This window comes from Balaenoptera musculus, chromosome 10 (genome assembly GCF_009873245.2).
Source record: "Balaenoptera musculus isolate JJ_BM4_2016_0621 chromosome 10, mBalMus1.pri.v3, whole genome shotgun sequence".
Taxonomy (NCBI): Eukaryota; Metazoa; Chordata; class Mammalia; order Artiodactyla; family Balaenopteridae; genus Balaenoptera; species Balaenoptera musculus.
Window position 1 is genome coordinate 44474390 of NC_045794.1, and position 22969 is coordinate 44497358.

Below are 22969 nucleotides of genomic sequence, written 5' to 3' on the forward strand. Positions count from 1 at the left end.
GAGTTAAAATTATGGCTTCTTAAAGCCAATGTTCTGTCCTGAAATTATCACTAAGAAGCAAATAGTATATTAGCCTGTAGGCCCAACCCCAATCTAGTCAATAATTATTTACTTAAAACTTTTCAGAATTTTATTTTAAGCAATCTCAATATTGTAGTTGGTTCCCTAACTTTCCACTGTAAACTTTCAGGTATGGACTCAACTTTTACCATAACCTGTGTACTAGGAACTGTTACATATTTTTATGTTCTCACTCATAAAACAGTATTTCCTTCTAAATGTTGCCAAATTCTACTCTTTTAAGAGCTACTCTGTAGTTCTAGGATTATATGAATAACACTGAATGTTACCTACACATTATTTTATTGGTCAGTTTTCCTCTTTAGGCTAAGTATTAATTTTAACTTTTGCCTTTCTTCAAATAGCACCATTTAATATCTTTAAAAACTTTTGGGACTTCCCTAGTGGTCCAGCGGCTAAAACTCCGCACTCCAAATGCGGGGGGCCCCCAGGTTCGATCCCTGGTCAGGGAACTAGATCCCACATGCCTTGATTAAAGATCCTGCATGCCACAACTAAAAAGATCCTGCACGTGGCAACGAAGATCCTGTGTGCGCAACTGAGACTCGGTGCAGCCAAATAAATAAATAAATATTAAAAACTTTTGTTGTACCATCACCAATCCTATTATCTCTCTCTTGATATAACTAAATATCAGAGAATATTCTGTTTCTAAAGCATGTAGTGACAGTGACCAGAATTTCGCTGGTCTTTTATTTTTTTATTTTTACTTATTTACTTTTTTGACTGCATCGGGTCTTATTTGTGGCAGGAGGGATCTTTCGTTGTGGCATGCAGGCTTCTCTAGTTGTGGCACACGGTCTCTAGAGCACACAAGCTCAGTAGTTAAGGGGCAAGCGGGCTCTCTAGTTGTGGTGCAAGGGCTTAGTTGCCCCGCAGCATGTGGGACTTAGTTCCCCGACCAGGGGAACTAAGGGATCAAACCCACGTCCCCTGCATTGGAAGGTGGAGTCTTAACCACTGAACCACCAGGGAAGTCCCTTGCTGGTCTTTTAAAAGGCATAGCAAAACTCTACAAGATCTTTGGAGGACATTTTCTTAACAAACTTGACACTACTAACAGGTCACTAGGAAGACTGCATTGGATCAGAAGACTACATTTAAAGTCTCTGAGGGACTTCCTTGGTGGCACAGTGGTTAAGAGTCCGCCTGCCAATGCAGGGGACACGGGTTTGATCCCTGGTCCGGGAAGATCCCACATGCCGCAGAGCAACTAAGCCCGCGCACCACAACTACTGAGCCTGTGCTCTAGAGCCCGTGAGCCACAACTACTGAGCCTGCGTGCCGCAACTACTGAAGCCTAGGCGCCTAGAGCCCGTGCTCCACAACAAAGACAAGCCGCTACAATGAGAAGCCTGCACACTGCAGTAGCCCCCGCTCACCACAACTAGAGAAAGCCAGTGCACAGTAACGGACCCCAATGCAGACAAAAATAAATAAATAAATAAAATTAAAAATAATAATAAAAATAAAATAAAAAGAGTAACTTTTCCCCCTTATTACAAATACATATTCAATGTAGAAATTTTAAAAACACAGACAAGCAAAACGAAGTCACTCAAAATTCCACCAACCAGAGACAATGAATGTCATCAATTTAGTATATATCCCTCTAATCTTTTTTCCTAACCATACATGCACTTTTATTGGAAAATAGGAACATACTACAAATATTTTATAACTTGCTTTTTCCATTTATCTGTCTGACAAATATTCTTCAGTATAATTTTAAACATCTTCATGGTCTTTTAACTGTACTATGGTACACACTTACTCAACCAATTCTCTATTGTATATTACATTGTTTCCAGTTATTGATCACTATAAATAACACTGTGATAATCCTTGTGGCTAAGTCTTTTACCCAAGATTATTCCCTTGTAAATTCCTAGAAGGTAAAAGAAAAATAAATAAATAAATAAATAAAAGAGACTCTTTTTTTCCTTTTGCCACTCACACTAGGCAATATAACACTGGACAGGTACACAATAATTACATGCTAACTTGAGACATCAGAATAAAGAAGGTATTAGAAACTTCTCTGAAGCGATCCAAGAAAAGGAAAACAAATGTTGGCACTTCCTCCTACTCTCTCATAACTTTAGCACCTTCTTTAAATTGCCCAGGAAGCCTTAAGCATGGTTTTACCTAGAGCAAAGAGGTGGATATAATAACCTCTTACAGGCTTCTAGAGCTAACAAGTTTACCTTAATTTGGAGAAATGGAATCTGTTGTGCCAAGAAAGTAAAAACATAAAGATAACTTTCTCAGAAGTCTCTGTACTCTTACCTTTTGATGGAACTGAAGAAATCCCAAATCTGTAGAAAGAAAAACAAGCTCAATTTTAGGAAGCTGTTCACACTCCTGGTTGTCTGTCTCCGTGTCAAGTATACATATGGCACTTCTTGCTTGTGATCTCAAGCCTTGCAATCATTAGCTAATTCTAACAACCCCATGAAAGAGGTTCAGTTGACTCTTTTTCTCACCAAGAGTCCAGAGAATAAGTTAAGAGGTAGCCTTATCAGAACTGGGAGTAGCAGTCAGTTCCTGACTTTTACCTATTACAAAAACCCTGCTTGATAATAAAACCCAATCTATAGCTACTACAACCAATCAGCAGATACGTTCTGAATAGAGCCAAGAGAGTGTTTCTTTCCAGCAAGGCCTCTATTCTACTTAAAATCAACAACTATATTTAAAACCTAGGAACACATTCCCTCACCTTCATATTACCACGATCTCAGGTCTAAAAGGCTGGGAACACTCACCTAGCTGCCCTGGCAGCTTTCTTACTCTCCAAGCTCACAGGTACATTGAATCGTTCAGCTCTCTTCTGCATCCTCTAAGTGATAATAGACAAAAGAAGGGAAAGAGAAAAATTCAACTTCTGGTTTCCTTCTTTTAAGAGAAAAGTCATTTAGAGGTGTGTATCTCTACAACATAGGGATTAATTTCTTAAGGTCCAAACTGAGTTATATTGACAATCATAGAAGATATCAGGTTGTATTCATCCCAGGGCTTAACTCAACAGTCCTTTCCAGAAAGCAAACACAAAAAGACTATTATTACATTCATGTCCTCAAAAACAAAAGGGAAGGAATAAAATAAAACCCGCATTCTGTATCAAGCCAAGAAGACAAAAGCTGTGTTTGACTGACCTTTGAAAATGGATCAAAGGAACAGCTTGGTTCCAACACTAGTTGTACTCTTTCAGTTAGGAATGAGGCAGCGTTGTCCTATGCCATCTCTATTTTAATAGTACAAAAAAACCCCACAGATCTTCACTGGAACCTAGTTTCAGAGATCTTGAGACAGAATCCAGAGAAATTTCAATCTCACCAGCTAGCTAGTAGTAACTTAAGAGTGACATCTTCCCTTGTAACTTTTCATCTCTTCCAAGGTACAATCCTCTCAAACTCTAATCTTAGTTTATAAACATCTTAAAAAGAGTTACCACTAAGACCAAAATACTATACAAAAAGACTACGGCCTCAAAGGTGACTAAGCCAGCCCAAATATATTCCCAAGTGTGGCTGGTGGAAAAATGTATCAATACCAAAATCTGTCAATACTGATTTTCTGCCTATGAGTAAATATTTTAAAGTGATGATACAGACAAAATAAAGGGTAAGAAACAGAAAGAAATATATATATATATATATATATATATATATAGACTGCTCTTCTGAAAGAATACCTACCTCAGTCTGTGGTATTTCAGATGTAATTTTTACCACTTTTTTCTCTGCTGCCCTGGAAAAGGGATTTTTAAAATCAGAAGACTGATATTCTAACCAAAACCTTTGAAGTGTATAAGAATTCACCTGAATCATGTCCTCTGTCCCATATCTCTCTACCACCCTTCAGACCAAAAAAACATGAAGCCCATTAGACCTTTAGTTCCTTGAAGTGTCATCTACTGATAAAAGAGTTTAAATAACAGACTAAGCTACTTTGCTAGAGTATAAGAAAGTAACAAGGAAACAAGTCTGGTTAAATATACTGAGCTGAGGGAAATGCCCAAAGAACACCGGAAATCATTTCATTTACTTTTAGGAACTTTAAATGTACTTTTGGACTAATGACTATTCCTCCAACCCTCATTTAAATACCAGCTCTCAATTTTCATCACAATTAATGAGTGCTCTACAAGGTCTGGTTTCCTTCTTTTACAAATCCCTTACATCTCCCATGGGACCGTAGCTCCAGCTGGAACAGTCGAAGTGGGATAAATAAAAATGCCAAAGGGAGTGGGAAGAAAAAAGGCTAAGGGGAGTCTGAATTAGGAAAACATGATAAGTTACTAGTCAAAAGGTTTAAGAGAAAACAAAAGAGGGGGGACCAGGGGGGCGGGAGACAAAGTTCGGAAGTACTCAGGATAAGTGGAAGGGCATTAACCCTCCACCAAACAACTCTCATAAAACTGTGGGTCATAACCAGTCTCATTAAGGTCCCTCATTTAGAGACATGGGAGGCTTTTGTTCCAATATCCCAGACACTTTTCCCATTTGATGCCCTGAAAGGTAGTAATGGTTTAATGGCATTTTCAGAGGAAGCAATTCTGGAACAGGAACTTACTCTCTCCTCCATCCTTTTGTTGGAGGTCCCTGGACTGACAGATAAGCAATGGGAGCCCCCTGCTGACCATAACTAAGTCCTGCAATATTAAGTGCCGTGGCTTGAGGAGGGGGGAAAAAAATCAAACTAGAAACAGAGGTATCTTTTTGGAGAACCTCAAACAAAAGACAAAGCAAGGGGATCTCCTTTTGAATGTTCAAAGGACCTAAATTAGCCCTGTACATTCTGACTTTTAAAGAAATTTCTGATTTCTTTCCATTTCCCAGTCATCTTTCCTTCCCCAACCCTCTCTGTTTTGTTCAGGCAGAAAGGGACACTGAAGTTTAATGTTCTACTTGAAGTCCAATGCCATTAAAATAGCAGTCCTCTCCACCAAACCCCAGGCTAATGACTTCCTCCACATTCCCATCAGTACACTTCATGGCAGAAAGGGAACCGGAGAGAGGAAGCTTCCCTCAGCTCTGTTCCAACTCCCTCAGGCACAATTAAGCTCAAGCAATAAATAACATCATATTCTGGGGCTCATGTGAAATTTCTTCTCTTCACTCAGAAGTTTCGCCCCTACCCATAGTCACATACAAAACATTCTCCATGCTACGGGGACCCAGAATCTTTCTGTACATACTTTAGTCTAACCACTACTATCCCTCTAACAAGCAAAAACACAACCCCTCCCACACACACTTTCAATTTCTTTGTTTAGAAATTCACTGATAAAATTAAAGCCCTCTAAACAAGGGAATTACACATTTTACATATTATAAAAATAAACTACAAATTTTCAAACTTCATAATTTTTAACCCACACAGGCCAATTATCATTGTATTTATTTCATCTTCCTTCTTGCCCCATAACTCCCCAAAACATCTCTATTTTAAAGCTATCCCATTGGCCATTTTCTCAAGGCATTATATCTAAACATAAACCTCCTATGATGGATGATAACTAAATGGCTTTAGAAAGCAGTAACATTTGACAAAATCTAATAAAACATTAAATGCACATCTTTTCTAATGCAGAAAATCCATTGCTAGAAACTTATCCTTTGGACATACCTGCATAAATTTAAAATTAGTTGTATATGGACATACACTGTATTTTTTGCAATTATGAATAATTTAAATGTCCATCAACAGGAGACTGGTGAAATTACTGTTCATCCATAGAATGGAGTACTATTAGCTGCCAGAAAGAATAAGATTCTCAGTTGATAACAACTAAATCTAGGTGATGGGTTCATGGGGGTCTATTTACTATTCTCCTAACTTATGTATATACTTGTAATATCCCATACTGACAGGCTAAAAAAGAAAAGACCTACCACTTACTAGGATAATTATCCTCATTTCATAGGGTTGACGTGATGATTAAATGAGAATACATGTAAAACACTTAGAACCTTGCCTATATATAACTAATTTTTTTTTGGCCGTGCCATGCGGCATGCACAATCTTAGTTCCCCAACCAGGGATCGAACCTGTGCCCCCTTCAATGGAAGCGTGGAGTCTTAACCACTGGACCGCCAGGGAAGTCCCTATAACTAATATTTAAATAAAAACATTATATGATGATATAGAAAGATCTCCATATGTGAAAAAAAATCAAGAAACTGACAATATGCATCATGGGTGTACATATGTATCTGTACATGCACATATACACACACCATATAAAATATTCCAAAAGAATATATTAAAAACCTCTGGGAAGTCAGGTGGGGGTTGAGACAAGGGTACTTAATTTTCAATTTATATACTCCTCTATGTACTGTTTGCTTTGACTTTTTACATCTATTGTCTTTTATAATTAAATGGATTAATACAGCTATGAGGAACAAAAATGTTAAAAAGGACTCAACTGTTCTTAACATGCTGGAGTATAAGATGGCCGGACATTTGCCGGGAAACCCCAAATAAAAAATGTTTATGATCAACCTTGTGGAATAATTTAAATAAATCAAGATCCACTTTTCACTCTAGTACTTTGTCCTCCCCTCCCCCACTGTAAATCAAAAAGGAAAAGAGAATACAGTGTTACTTGAGACATAACCTTGCTCAGCACCCTCTTCCCTTACAAAATTCCTTATATGCAGAAAATGTGCATGATTCTCTATACAGAAAAAGAATCATCTATTACGGTGATACAACAAAGGCTAAGAGAACTAAACTTTATCTGGGCTCGAAGTCTCCTGGTCCTAATTATCTATTACATAACCCAGAGACAAAGTTACTTTGCTTCACTGGGACCATGTACCTGAAATGAACAAGACCTTTCTGAAAATGTATGATCTAATGAGAAATGAAAAAGCCAATGGGGGACTTCCCTGGTGGCACAGTGGTAAAGAATCTGCCTTCCAGTGCAGGGGGCCTGGGTTCAATCCCTGGTCAGGGAACTAGATCCCACATGCATGCCGCAACTAAGAGTTCGCATGCCACAACTAAGGAGCAAGCAAGCCACAACTAAGACCCGATGCAACCAAATTAAAAACAAAAATATGGGAATGTATACATTCCAATGGGAATGTATAAGAGGTAAACAGAGTGTAACACTAAAAAATCCAGAACCGTCTGCTCTGTCCTCATTATAAAAAAGGGATAGTTACACATCAACAGTTTTTTCAGGAGGTTCTTCCTCTTTGACAGGCAGTTCTATGGGCTTCGGTTCTTCTTCCTAAAACCAAATGAAACAAGATGGTTAAAATAAATCAAGAGTAAATACCTATCAACAGAAGAATATGAGAACTCCAAAACGAACCAATCTTTCAGAACCTTCATTCCCCCTTTATGCTCCCCTAACGAGTTAGCATTGAAGCCCTCTAATGATTGATGTTTAGCAACGTGACCAAGGCAGTGGCACGCTGCCAGGCCAGTGACTAGCCTTACTCTCTCCAACTCACCTCTGTTTCATCTCCCAGTACATCTTCTTCATTTGCCTCCTCTTCAGCTAAAGAATATTAAAATAATCAGGTCAAGCCCTGCTACAAAACCATCTTGATCACTGTACTTAGGCTAAAATTATAATCATTTTGCTTTCCCAAAATAAAATTCAATAATGAAGGCAGAAATGTTCATAAAATTTGCTCCACATGGAGAAGATAAAAACTATATTCTCTACCTAACTAACATCAATTAAGAGGTTGAACTCCAGCTGGACTGAAAAACTAAACATGATGAGGTCAAACTACAACATTAATAAAAAGTACTGTGGCAGAATTTAGTGGTGGGGAAGAATTTCTAAAACAACAAAAACAAAACAAAAAACCCAGAAGCAAGTACTATGCAAAAAACTTATTTTTCAAAACTAGGAAAGGGGGCTTCCCTAGTGGCGCACTGGTTAAGAATCCGCCTGCCAACGCAGGGGACATGGGTTCGAGCCCTGGTCCAGGAAGATCCCACATGCCATGGAGCAACTAAGCCTGTGTGCCACAACTACTGAAGCCCGTGCGCCTAGAGCCCGTGTTCCGCAACAAGAGAAGCCACCGCAATGAGAAGCCTGCCCACTGCAAGAAAGAGTAGCCCCTGCTCGCCGCAACTAGAGAAAGCTCACGGCCATCAATGAAGACCCAACACAGCCAAAAATTAATTAATTAATTAAAAAAAAGATTAAGATGATAAGTTTTCTTTAAAAGTACAAAAAACCCCCCAAACCAGGAAAGGATACCGCAGAAAAAGAAATAAATGTCAAAGAAGATATTTGTGTCTAAAACCAACATGGGAATAGTCACTAGAATATATGATATGCCTGCAAACTAACAAGCAAACGATGAGAACCCCAAAAGAAAAATGGGCAAAGGAGAAAGCCAAAGAACCACGAACAAAAGAAATGTTTAAACTTTTTAATAAGTAGAGGATTGTAAATTGAAACCACTAACAGATTAGCAAAAATTAGGCCACTTGTTAGGACAGTGAACCCTCATGTGCTGATGATGAAATTTATACAGTAATTCAGAAAAACAATTTAGTGGTGTTTAGTCATATTAACTATACATTTATGAACAGATATTTATTAGCAACCCCATTCCTGGGTATATACCCCCAAGACTCTCACACAGGAATATAAGGGAATATGAAAGAAGTAGTTCAGGAATCAGTCACTGAGTGAACTAAATAAAACATGGTGAATTCTATACATCATAGAAAACCATGCAGGAATTAGAATCAATAGACTAGATGACCGCTACATCTTAAAAAAACACAGTACTTAGAGAAAAAAGTGTGCAATAAAGTAAGGCTATGCCTCATTGCCATTACATAAAATTACATGTAGACCAAACAACACTACCACGGTTTATAAGGACAAAGACAAAAAATATATATCAAACACATTAGAATAGTTGCCTAAGAGAGTTGGGGTAAAAGGAATGGGAATAAAAGGGAATAAATTAAATCAGAGAGGGATGATACTATGCCTTAAATGAAGTGTTTTGTTTTTTAAAGTGGAATTAGAGAATGTCAGAAGCTAGAAGGGACCAGAGATTACTTAGGTTTTATGGATTTCAAGGGTGGAGACACTTGTCTCACTTCACAGACCACAAAAGACACTTAGCCATGAAAACAGTGGCTGTCCAAAGTTACCTAGTAAATTTCTGGCTCAAGAGGAATTAGACTTCAAATCTCAGCTTCTCAGTCTAATTGATGCTTGCTTTCCCATACTTCTTGAAAATAATTTGTTGAAATAAAATTACAATGTCTTTTTAAAAGGGGGGGGTATTTCTTCTCATTATAACCACTGTTTTAGATGACAAGAGTTTTCTTGATCGAGTTAATTAAAATCTTACATCATCAACAACCTAAAGGAAAAGAAGAAATCTTCTGTATGGCAGAGCCTAAAAATTAATCCTCTCGGGCTTCCCTGGTGGCGCAGTGGCTAAGAATCTGCCTGCCAATGCAGGGGGCACGGGTTCAAGCCCTGGTCCAGGAAGATCTCACATGCCACGGAGCAACTAAGCCCACGCACCACAACTACTGAGCCTGCGCTCTAGAGCCCACGAGCCCAACTACTGAATGAAGCCCATGCGCCCAGAGCCCATGCTCTGCAACGAGAAGCCACCACAGTAAGAAGCCCGTGCACCGCAACGAAGAGTAGCCCCCCCCACTCGCCGCAACTAGAGAAAGCCCGCATGCAGCAATGAAGACCCAATGCAACCAAAAATAAATAAATAAAATAAATAAAACTATTAAAAAAAAATTAATCCCCTCACTCACATCACTCTTTGCCTCCACAAAGAACTCACCATGCTCTTCAAGATATGCCTGGAGCCTGTTGATGAGATCTTGTTTTATTCCCTTGGTCTCCAAACCACGAGCAAGACACTCCTGCTTTAGTTCAGCAAGCTGAGAAAAAAGAATAAAGCTTTTCCTTAATTTACAGAATGAACCTGGTGGGGGAGAAAAGAAAAAGAGGTAGTTCTCACAAGAAAGAAAAAGAAACGAAAGTTCAACCCAAAACTACTGTCTTAATCCCACCAAGCTTCTAGGTCCACAAACATGATCTGCTTCCCCCTAACAATATTCAATATGCAAGAGGACTTTTCTAACAGATGGTGAAGAATAAACCTACTTTAATCAAATTCTGATCTATTCATACATTTATTACATAAATCTTTAGCTATTTCTGAGGGGGGGTGGTCTTTCTTTCCCAAACAATTACTGTACCAGCTCATATAAGGAAAGAATGAATCTTTTAAGTAGAATATCTAATTATCTAAAAGCAGATTTTCCTTACTATATCTATTATCCCAGATCCTTTACTGCAATCTACCATATACATGCATACAAGTTTGACCACCACAGAATTAGGTAGATGTGTTAGCTAGCTTAATGTCAATAATGAATCACTTAAAGGATCTTTGCCAAAATGGAAAAAAATATGTAATGGCATGCCACGACATGGCATGAGTTGAAGATTTTTAAATCAGTAACTTGACTAAAGATATCACAGGTATACTTATCAACTTTGCAGACAACAGAAGGAGGAAGAATTGATGGATTACTGACAGAACTAAAGGTGGGTGGGTGGGGATGTCAGGGGGTGTTGCTGGCTCTTCAGGGAAAACAATAAGCCAAAATGAAGACTCAATTTAGAAGAAATAAGGTATACCTATAAAGTACTACACTTATATTCAAAACTTAAATTGTTAAAAAAACAGATGAACAAGATCTGGCTCAACAGTAACTCAAAGGATAAAGACCTCAGTCAGGGTTTTAGATGATTACAAGTGCAAAGAGGGCTAACAGCATGATTTGTTACCAAAGTAATTCTAGGTTAAGGGTAACTAAAAAACAGAATCTATATATATATATATATTTTTAATTTATTTTATTATTTTATTTATTGTTTCTGGCTGCGTTGGGTCTTTGTTGCTGCACGCAGGCTTTTCTCTGCTTGCGGCGAGTGGGGGCTATTCTTCGTTGTGGTACACGGGCTTCTCATTGTGGTGGCTTCTCTTGTTGCGGAGCACGGGCTCTAGGCGCGTGGGCTTCAGTAGTTGCGGCACGTGGGCTCAGTAGCTGTGGCGCACGGGCTTAGTTGCTCCGCGGCATGTGAGATCTTCCCGGACCAGGGATCGAACCCATGTCCCCTGCGTTGGCAGGTGGATTCTTAACCACTGCGCCACCAGGGAAGCCCCAGAATCTATATTAAGTGATTAATAGCCTTACTGGGCTCTATATTCTCATTTTAAGGAGCGTAATGACACGCTGATCCAAGGAGAACCACCAAGAAAAGGAAGGTTCCAAAAATCCTATATGCAGATCAGTGCACAGATAGATATTTGTCCTGAAAAAAGACTTTACTAGTTTCGAAGTACAGATCTAAGACCAACCAGTAGAAGTTAGAAAGCAGATTCCTATAGAACTTTACAACTAAGGGAATATGCTGGTCAGCTCTAGAAGGTTTTCAACCAAGGAAACATTTGGAAATGGAGAGGGGAAATTTTTGGGTTTTTTTTTTTTCTGATTGGGCATTCAGTGAGTGGGACAGGCAGGGAGGGATACTATGTGGAACACTGTTCTACTCAACAAGCCAACAGCACCCTCTATTGAGAAATATGGTAGGTAATCACCCATTAAAAGTGTGGAGTGGCTGCAAAGCATAACATGGCCTCTGAAGTCAGACTACCTTGGGTTCAAATTCCAGCTTTACCACTTACAGCTGTGTAACCTTGGGTGAGTAACATAACCTCTTTGTGCCTCAGTTTCCTATGAAATGGGGATAATGCAACAGTACCTACAGCATAGGGTTGTTATGAAGATTGAACCAGCAAATACTCATAAAGCATTTACAATAGTGCTTGGCAGCTACTAACACTTTGTAAGTGTTAGACAGACACTGGGTGAAGGGTTAGACAAAATTAGACAGAATCACTGCTTCTCAGATTTCTGCATTTCATAGATCAATATATTTTTAAATAGCTAGACTGATAGGGCTGCCAAGTTTTTATAGCATTCCAACCAGGTTGTGGACCAATACTTTTGTAAAGAAAGAATAAAATCAATTACTAGAAAAATGGTCATACACTTGGATGTAGCAGTGATGTCAAACTGCTATAAAAGTTTCTAAAAGCTTACTCAATTTTTTTTTTAAACTTATCTCATCATTACCCAGTAACAGTTCATGGATGAGCACTGGCCTACAGATGATACAGTGAATAGTATTAATCTAGAATCTAGATTCTAAGTGATCTCTAAGGTCCATTTCTTAAGTAATGGACCTTAAGTAAGAATCTTGATCTTTCCCATGTTGGTACTTTATTTTTTCTCAGTTTCCTGGAGAACAAGTCTTTTGATTTTAGTTACACTTTTAAGAATTTTGTTGGTTATAAAAGTATTATGTTCACTGCAGAATAGTTTGAAAATTCTGAAAAGTACAGAGGAAAAAAAAAGTCTTATGTAACCCCGGCGCCTAGAGATCACCTAACATTTTAAATATATCATTTACTCTGTGTGTGTGTGCGTGCGCGTGTGTGTATGTTTAGAGGGTGTTGTTTGTTTACAAAGCAATACAATTTCTTTACTTCCTATAACTCCTAATCTTCCTCAGAAGACTCCATTCCTTTTTTCTTCTCCTGGTTTAAGTAACATTAAGACCACCTAGGGAAAAGGAATGTAAATACTCAGGCAATTCAAAATTCAACTTTCTAATAGTTGTTCCTCCCTTCCCAAAACTGTGTAGATATGGACAAAAGTTTACAAAAACCTCCAGATGACAGGGAAACAGACAGTCGGTGATGGATTTTGCACAGGATGCTGATCTGGTAGACTTGAAGCTGACAGACTGGTACAACTGGTTGTTTAGCTTGGATAGCATCCACCACTGCTGACCACTGACCTTGCTATTGCTGTTGGTCACTGAAATCTCAGCCCCCCACTGGCTCCTAGTCCCTAACCTAAGGTCTCTGGCTCATTCAGCAGTCTTCTCAGCACCTCCACGTCCCCTTCTCTGGTCAAATGCGAATGTTACATATAGTTTTTACACACTGTTGTATTACTTTATTATTATATTATGGGTTCTGCTCCTATACTGGGACATTATTTCAAAAGGGAAATAGATGAGTGAAAATAAAATAGCTGAAAATGAAGTCGTTTCACACATTTCATTTTGGCACAATTACATTAGTAAAACAAAACACTTTTAAAGCCTCAAATAAGAATTTATAGGGACTTCCCTGGTGGCGCAGTGGTTAAGACTCCGTGCTCGCAATGCAGGGGGCTCAGGTTTGATTCCTGGTCAGGCAACTAGATCCCACATGCATCCTGCAACTAAGAGGTCGCATGCCACAACAACTGAGAAGCCCTTGAGCCGCAACTAGACCCGGCGCAATCAAATAAATAAATATATAAATAACTTATAATATCAAATCTTACCCATTTTTTAAAATAAATTTATTCATTTTATTTATTTATTTTTGGTTGCACTGGGTCTCACTGCTGCACGTGCGGGCTTTCTCTAGTCACGGCAAGCGGGAGCTGCTCTTTGCTTCGGTGCACGGGCTTCTCACTGCAGTGGTTTCTCTTTCTGCGAAGCATGGTCTCTAGGTGCACAGGCTTCAGTAGCTGTGGCATGTGGGCCCAGTAGTTGTGACTCGCGGGCTCTAGATCGCAGGCTCAGTAGTTGTGGCACACTGATTTAGTTGCTCCGTAGCATGTGGGATCTTCCCAGACCAGGGCTCGAACCCGTGTCCCCTGCATTGGCAGGCAACCTCGCAACCACTGTGCCACCAGGGAAGCCCAAATCTTACCCATTTTTATACGCATTTGACTTTAAAATGTTTTAAAACAACATACTGTGTTGGCCAAAAAGTTCGTTCAGTTTTTTTTCCGTAAGATGACTCTAGTAGTGCTTAGTTGTCTTTAACTTCATTAGAAACAATTTGGTTAGACTGTATTGTGACAGCTGTCATATCAGTGTGCATTTAAAAGAAAACATCAAAACTGGTGAATTTTTGTGTAGCCATTTTAATATTGAAGATGGAACAAAAAAAAGCAACACTTTCGGCATATTATGCTTTATTATTTCAAGAAAGGTAAAAACGCAACTGAAACGCAAAGAAAGATTTATGCAGTGTATGGAAAATGTGCTGTGACTGATCGAACGTGTCAAAAGTGGTTTGCAAAGTTTTGTGTTGGAGATTTCTCGCTGGACGATGCTCCACGGTTGGGCAGACCAGATGAAGTTGATAATAATCAAATCAAGACATTAATTGAGAACAATCAACATTATACAACGCAGGAGATAGTCAGCATACTCAAAATATCCAAATCAAGAGCTGAAAAACATTTGCACCAGCTTAGTTATGTTAATCGCTTCGATGTTTGGGTTCCACATAACTTAAGCAGGAAAAAACCTTCTTGACCTTATTTCTGCATGTGATTTTCTACTAAAATGTAAATGTTTCATTTTTAAAACAAATTGTGACATGCAATGAAAAGTGGATACTGTACAATAATGTGGAATGGAAGATATCGTGGGGCAAGCGAAATGAACCACCACCAACCACACCAAAGGCTGGTCTTCATCCAAAGAAGGTGATGGTGTGTATATGGTGGGATTGGAAGGGTGTCCTCTATTATGAGCTCCTTCCGGAAAACGAAACGATTAATTCCAACAAGTACTGCTCCCGAACTGAAAGCAGCACTCGACGAAAAGCGTCCAGAATTAGTCAATAGAAAACGCATAATCTTCCATCAGGATAACGCAAGACCACATGTTTCTTTGATGACCAGGCAAAAACTGTTACAGCTTGGCTGGGAAGTTCTGATTCATCCACTATATTCACCAGACATTGCACCTTCGGATTTTTATTTATCTTGGTCTTTACAAAATCTCTTAATGGAAAAAATTTCAATTCCCTGGAAGACTGTAAAAGGCACCTGGAACAGTTCTTTGCTCAAAAAGATAAGAAGTTTTGGGAAGATGGAATTATGAACTTGCCTGAAAAATGGCAGAAGGTAGTGGAACAAAACAGTGAATACATTGTTCAATAAGTTCTTGGTGAAAATGAAAAATGTGTCTTTTATTTTTACTTAAAAACTGAAGGAACATTTTGGCCAACTCAATATTTAAAAAGCAAGGTATACTGAGTGAATTGTATGGTATGTGAATTGTATCTCAATAAGGCTACTTAAAAACGCCAAGTTACAGAACATTGTATATAAGATACTAACATTAATGTAAAAAATAACATGCACACACACACCACTCATATGTGTATATACAAGATGCCTGGACAAGAAATAGGTAAGTTAACACTAGTTGAATCTGCGAAGAAGTTTGTTGAGGAGGGAAACTTTTTACCATGTACCCTTTTATACCTTTAATATTATGAGGTTGAGCATGAATTACCTATTTAAAAATTAAATTTTCAATATCTAAAAATCCCATTTCTCAGTATTAATAAGGCATTTTTCATGCTACCTAACCAAACAGCAGAGAAAGGACTGATCAACTGACTACATAATACATTTGACATTAATCATTCATCACCCTGTGATTTCTAATTTATTAATCTTGAATTTTGATTCAAATCATTTTCATCTGTTAACTCTCAATCTGGTTTGTAAACCTTTGAAGACAGAGGCATTTTACACCATTTAAACATTTCATATGATAGGAACTCAAATGTCAAGTATTAATACATGACAGGCAAAAGGCTAAGTTCTTTGAACATCATTTCCTCATTTAGTTCTCAAAACATCTATGTGGTTGGTATTATGACTGCATTTCATAAATTAAGAAATTGAGGCTCAAAGAGACTCAATAATTTGCTAAAAAAATCACCCAGCTAGAAAACAGTGGAGCCAATATGCCAGCTCAGATCTCTCTGATTTAAGCCCAATTTTATGTTTGTTTGTTTGTTTGTTTGTTTGTTTGTTTTTAATATTTATTTATTATTTACTTATTTTGGTTGCGCCGGGTCTTAGTTGCAGCAGGCGGGCTCCTTAGTTGCAGCATGCAAACTCTTAGTTGCAGCATGCAAACTCTTAGTTGCAGCATGCACGTGGGACCCAGTTCCCTGACCAGGGATCGAACCCAGGCTCCCTGCATTGGGAGCGCGGAGCCTTATCCACTGCGCCACCAGGGAAGTCCCAAGCCCAATTTTAAATACCAAGATGAAGGACTGCTTTCATGTGCACACTATCTCTCTTACCATTTTCCTCTTACCTCACCTCCTCAGCCTCTTTGCTAGCTCTTCTTCCACCCAACCCTGTAAATACAGATATTCACTAAGACATTCACTAAGGAGACTTTGGTCTTCTCATCCTTCCACTTGTACCAAAGGCTTTTTCACTTCCCAGAATCCAACTATTGGCAAATCTTGTCAGCTCTACCTTCGAAATATACCCAGAATCTAATCCCTCTTGTCTTTCTTTCATACAGATCACTGCAAAAACTCTTCAGCCCTTGAACCTCACTATAGTTTATTCTCAACAAGGTAGTCAGAGTGATCTTTGACAGTTTAAGTCAGAACATGTCATTCCTCTATTCAAAAATCCTCCATTGGTTTCCTATCTCATTAAGGGTAAAAGCCAGAGTCCTAATGATCACCTCTAAGGTCCTCTTATAATACTTTGCACAAGGCTTACTCTTTCACTTCCTTCAAGTCTTTGCTTAAACAACACCTTTTCAATGAGGCCTTCCCCCTAGTCATCCTGTTTAAAATTATAATACCCTTCTCTTCCCACTGTACTCCCTCTTCCTATTTTTCTCTACAAATCACTATCTGACATACTATAAGTTTTACTTATTTATTGTACCTTCCCCTAATAAAATATAAGCTCCAAATATATATACACACACATATATATTTTTATATATATACATATATACATATATACATATATATATATATTTATATATATATATATATATATAGGCTCCATGAAAGCAAGAATTTTGTCTGCTTTGTTCACTGCTGTATCTCCAGTGCCTATGGTAGCTGGCACATGGTAGGCAATTCATAAATATTTTTGAATAAGTCCCAAACCATTATTATCAGCTCTCAGCTCTGTTTAAAAAAATAATTTTATTTATTATTTTTTATTTTTTATACAGTAGGTTCTTATTAGTTATCTATTTTTACATATTAGTGTATATATGTCAATCCCAATCTCCCAATTCATCCCACCACTATCACGCCCACCCCCGCTTCCCCCTTTGGTGTTCATACATTTGTTCTCTACATCTGTGTCTCTATTTCTGCCTTGCAAACCGGTCATCTGTTACCATTTTTCTAGATTCCACATATATGCATTAATATACGATATTTGTTTTTCTCTTTCTGACTTACTTCGCTCTGTATGACAGTCTCTAGGTCCATCCACATCTCTACAAATGACCCAATTTCGTTCCTTTTGATGGCTGAGTAATATTCCACTGTATATATGTACCACATCTTCTTTATCCATTCATCTGTTGACAGGCATTTAGGTTGCTTCCATGACCTGGCTATTGTAAATAGCGCTGCAATGAACATTGGGGTGCATGTGTCTTTTTGAATTATGGTTTCCTCTGGGTATATGCCCAGTAGTGGGATTGCTGAGTCATATGGTAATTCTTTTTTAGTTTTTTAAGGAACCTCCATACTGTTCTCCATAGTGGCTGTATCAATTTACATTCCCACCAACAGTGTAAGAGAGTTCCCTTTTCTCCACACCCTCTCCAGCATTTGTTGTTTGTAGATTTTCTGATGATGCCCATTCTAACCACTGTGAGGTGATACCTCATTGTAGTTTTGACTTGCATTTCTCTAATAATTAGTGATGGTGAGCAGCTTTTCATGTGCCTCTTGGCCATCTGTATGTTTTCTTTGGAGACAGCTCTCAGCTCTTAAGCAGGAGACCCACATTTCCAAATGACTACTAGATATCTCCAAGTGAATATCTCAAAGACATTTATACCCAAAACTGAACTTATCTTCTCTCCTGCAAAAAACTGGCTTCTCCTCCTCCTCCCAACTTAGACTAAAGGTATCACTACTTGGAGTCTTCTTTCATTCCTCCCACATCTAACTGATCTATAAATGCTTGTAATTCTATATTCCAAATTTCTTTCAAATTCATTCCTACTCTAAAAGTCACGAACTTATTTCAAGTCTTAGTAAGCTTACTCACTTGACAAATAGTTACTGAGTACCCACTGTGTGTCAAGCATTATCTTAGATACAGGAAAATAATCATAAGCAAAACAGAAAGAGTTCTTGCCCACATGGAGCTTACAATCTAGTAGGGAAACAAGGCAATCAATGATCATATACATAATGTTTAACTGATTAAAAAAAAAGAAGTACAGGGTCCTATAAAAGCGTTTAAAAAGTGGTCTGACCTTGTGTGCGGATAGATGGAACCCATCCTACCTAAGGGTTCCTTGGTTAAATGATGTTTGACTGATATCTGAAGGGCAACCAACAGTTAATTAGACAAAGGTATGGGGGATGGGGGTGGCAAGGGCACTGCAGCCAAAAGCATGTGTAAATGTTCTGAGCACTAAGGTAAAGAAAGGCAGTTGTGCACAGTGATTAAGGACAGGAATTTTGGAGACAGACTGCCTGGATTTGAGCCACCACTTATTACCTGCGCAACCTAGGGCAAGTTATCCAACCTCTCTGAGCTTCCGTTTTTTCTCAGTTTTAAATGGGGACAACACAGGCATTTACCTTACTGCCTTAGGATTATCATGAGAATTAAATCAATTAATGTATACAAACAGATTTGACCAGTGTTTGCCACACAGTAAATGCTATGTAAATGTTAGCAATTAATGAATAGCCACTCTGAGAAATGAAATAAAGCCACCGTAGCTGGAGTGTGAGAAACTAAGCTGGAGAGATTGGCAGGGATATAATTAAAGGATTTTAAGCAGGGGAGTGACTACTGTAATAAAAATCTAGCTGGTGACATTTCTTCCTCTCCAAACCCCATCCTTCTTACTGCCAAAAGAACACAAACTGGGAATTCCCTAACGGTCCAGTGGTTAGGACTCCACACTTTCACTGCCGAGGGCCCGGGGTTCGATCCCTGGTGGGGGAACTAGGATCCCACAAGCCATGCAACGAAGAAAAAAACAAAACAAAACAAAACAAAAACCAAAAACTGATCACATCAGCTCTACTTTCCAATCTCCAAAGGTTCCCCACTTTCTGCCTACATGACAAAAACCGAACACCTTACACAACTTATAAGTCCTTTTCAGTATCACTCCAATATACCTCCAGTCACACAGTTCACCTACTTTCCTTTCCAAACTATCTTCAAACACCAACATATACGCACTTTATGCTTCAATATTACAATGTCTCACTGTTCGCAGCACTCTGAAACTAGTACACCCTTCTTGTTCTCTCCTCTGTAGTCCCTTTTCTCACACTGACTGGAAATCTGGTACTATTACAGTTCAGAACATTTTCACCCATAATTCAGTCTCTCTTTCCAACTGTGTTGGAATGACTCCATTTCTACAAAATCTTCAGAAATTTGCAGTTGATGTGGATTTACATATCAATTCAGATAGATAATATTTTTCCTTCTACTTCAAAGCCTGTTCCTTTCCTCTGAGACCCCACGCTAAAGCCCCAAACTCCCTTTATAAAAATGGAAAGTTTTTTTTTAAAAAAGAGATAAACCCTAGGTCAGCCCAAAAGTCAGGATCACACCATCAAGAGCAACAGTGGAACCAAACATTAACCGTCCTGGAAGTCAGAATCAAAGGCATGGGTTCTTAACCAGAGGTCCAGGGACTCCTCAGGGCTACAAGGTAATTTGATGAAGCCCCTCAAATCGCATGCAAAGTATGTGTACATGCCTTTATCTGGGGAAAGGGTCCATATTTTTCATCAGAGTTTCAAAGATATCTGTGACCTCCAGAAGGTTAAGAAGTGCTCTAGAGAAAAAGCAAAGACAACCAAATATGATTAAAAGAGTGAACCCTTTTTAGGCTGTCAGGACTGCCTCATGTTCTCTAAGACTACCTGAAATCAGGTCAGAGGACATTATCCAATCAAAATCAAATTTTTTTCTTTTTTTAAATACACCTTTTCTTTTTTTTAATATTAATTAATTAATTAATTTTTATTTTTGGCTGCGTTGGGTCTTCGTTGCTGTGTACGGGCTTTCACTGGTTGCAGCGAGCGGGGGCTACTCTTCGTTGCGGTGACCAGGCTTCTCATTGTGGTGGCTTCTCTTGTTGTGGAGCACGGGCTCTAGGCACGCGGGCCTCAGTAGTTGTAGCACACGGGCTCAGTAGTTCTGGCTCACGGGCTCTAGAGCGCAGGCTCAGTAGTTGTGGCGCAGGCTCAGTAGTTGTGGCACATGGGCTTAGCGGCTCCACGGCATGTGGGATCTTCCCGGACCAGGGCTCGAACCCATGTCCCCTGCACTGGCAGGCAGATTTTTTTTTTTTAATAAATTTTTTTATTTTATTTATGGCTGCGTTGGGTCTTCGTTACTGTGTGCGGGCTTTCTCTGGTTGCGGTGAGCGGGGGCTACTCTTCGCTGCGGTGTGCAGGCTTCTCATTGCAGTGGCTTCTCTTACTGTGGAGCACAGGCTCTAGGCGTGCGGGCTTCAGCAGTTGTGGCACGTGGGCTCTAGAGCGCAGGCTCAGTAGTTATGACGAACGGGCTTAGTTGCTCCGCGGCACGTGGGATCTTCCCAGGCCAGGGTTCGAACCCGTGTCCCCTGCATTGGCAGGCGGATTCTTAACCACTGCGCCACCAGGGAAGCCCCAAAATCAAATTTAATATAGAACTGACAAATACAGATTTTTATGTAAGGTGGAACTCCACAAACCAACATAAAATCCATAAAGGCAACTCATAAGGCTGGTGACTTACTCTAGGGGTTTCAAAAATGGAACTAATAAGGGGACTTCCTTGGTGACACAGTGGTTGAGAGTCCGCCTGCCAGTGCAGGGGACACGGGTTTGATCCCTGGTCCAGGAAGATCCCACATGCCACAGAGCAAATAAGCCTGTGCGCCACAACTACTGAGCCCACACGCGCCACAACTACTGAACCCACGTGCTGCAACTACTGAAGCCTGTGCGCCTAGAGCCCATGCTCCGCAACAAGAAAAGCCACCGCAGTGAGAAGCCTGCGCACCACAACGACGAGTAGCTCCCGCTCGCCACAACTAGAGAAAGCCCCCACGAAGCAACGAAGACCCAATGAAGCAATAAATAAATAAATAAAAATTTTGGAACTAATAGGAAAAAAGTATTAGATCTTCTATTCATATTTCCTTTTTATCCCATTCATTCAAAAATTCCTTTTCTGTGTATATTTTATAACATACATAACGCTATAGTAGTACATAATTTATACAAGTAAGCATACATATAATGGAGGTAGTTGCTCAACTTTTTCTACTTGTCATTCTATTAGTAGACCACTGATACAATCTACACACTTCAGCACCACCAAGTTAACAGTAACTCCAGGATAACACAAAACCCCACTAGTACAGCTTAGAATCCAAGAGCAAGAAACCTAGCAACTTTCACAGAAAGTCTAATTCGTGTCAACTAATAAGTGATTACAAGTACCTCTCTCTGCCCTTATTCTCCTTATACTTTTTTTTTTTTTTTTAAAGCTCATCAAACTTTAAAGGATCAGTTTTCAGCTTGGCCTAAATCAGCCTGGTTTGTCAAAGGTTCCTGGGATGTGACCAAAACATGACCGAAACACGTGATGGGAAAACTACTTGTGAAACCACAAATGTACAACTAATCGAGATATTCTCTTAATTCACCCTAAAAGAAACTACTTTTTTCTTCCAGGAAAATAATAATCTAAACACGAAACAGCTATTAAGATTCCCAAGACACAACTTAAACCGGCTTCTGTGACTGTCACCCAGTGGTGAGACCAAGAGATGCAGGGTCCGTCCGCGATACGAAGTGGGACAGAAGTAACCCTAACCTTGGAAACGTTTTCCCAAAATATTACAGCCCTGAGTGACTTGTCTCTTGGGTGGTGGAGGGCAGGGTTGGGGGAAGGCTGGCGGACGGAGAACAGCGTTGAGAGAACTCGAAAAACTTTTCAACCTGGGGTATCTGTGCCTTCACTACCTCTTAAGGTCTCCTAAACCTCAGGCCTCTAAGGGGGAGGCCCATCTTCGGAGGGCTCTCCTCAGGTTTCCAAGTTTGCCCCGGGGGCGTCACCCCACCTAAAAAAAGGGAGGGGAAGCATTTTCTGGATCAAGTTTGAGACCTAGACAGGCAGAATACACGAAGCTGCCATCATCTGCTACCGTGAATCTCAGCTTTGTACAAGAGACTGGAAAGCATCAACCCAGGGAAGAAAAAGGGGTCCCGGGCCCGGCACGGGTCCAAGAGGAGGGGACCACTGACGTAATGCAGTCTGACGAGAAAGGAAAAGAGAGGACAGGTTGAAGGCACTTACACAACACGATGGGGAAGTGGCGGACGACACCACAGTGGAGGAAGGAGCCGAATAACAAGTAAAGATACAGTAAAACCGTGAAGAGAAATGGGAAATTAGGGAAGGCGTAGTAGGGAAGAAGGGAGGCACAAAAGAACAGAACTACGGCGGGAGCCGGAAAACGACGTGGAAGAACCTGCAAGGAAAAGGCGCAAACCAGCCGGCAGAATTCAGTCTCCGGAAAAGTCCGACCCGGCCCTCCCCGCCTCACGGTACCTTCAGCTTATGGAGCTCCACCGTTTCAGTCGCCATCTTGGTACCCCTTCACTCCGCCAGGCCCCCACCCGCTGCCTCCGCCTCAGCCTCCGCCTCCGCCTCCGGGAGCTCCCGCCTCGGCGCCGACAGCCACGGCCGGCCAATCGCTGTGGCTTTTAC

At 39.8% G+C, this 22969-nt stretch overlaps 1 protein-coding gene across 1 annotated transcript in view; it reads right to left on the reverse strand.

Annotated features, from left to right (window-relative positions):
• LOC118902001 (SAP domain containing ribonucleoprotein) overlaps positions 1-22961 on the reverse strand; it is a 51863-nt gene extending 28902 nt beyond the window's left edge. The window contains exons 1-7 of the mRNA XM_036865863.1: positions 22811-22961; positions 9895-9994; positions 7558-7604; positions 7264-7331; positions 3783-3834; positions 2850-2923; positions 2371-2399 (exon numbers count right to left, since the gene is read on the reverse strand). Coding sequence (XP_036721758.1) covers positions 2371-2399; positions 2850-2923; positions 3783-3834; positions 7264-7331; positions 7558-7604; positions 9895-9994; positions 22811-22846 — 406 coding nt within the window. The 5' untranslated portion in view covers positions 22847-22961. The remainder of the gene's footprint in view (positions 1-2370; positions 2400-2849; positions 2924-3782; positions 3835-7263; positions 7332-7557; positions 7605-9894; positions 9995-22810) is intronic.
• Between the last annotated feature and the right edge of the window lie 8 nt (positions 22962-22969).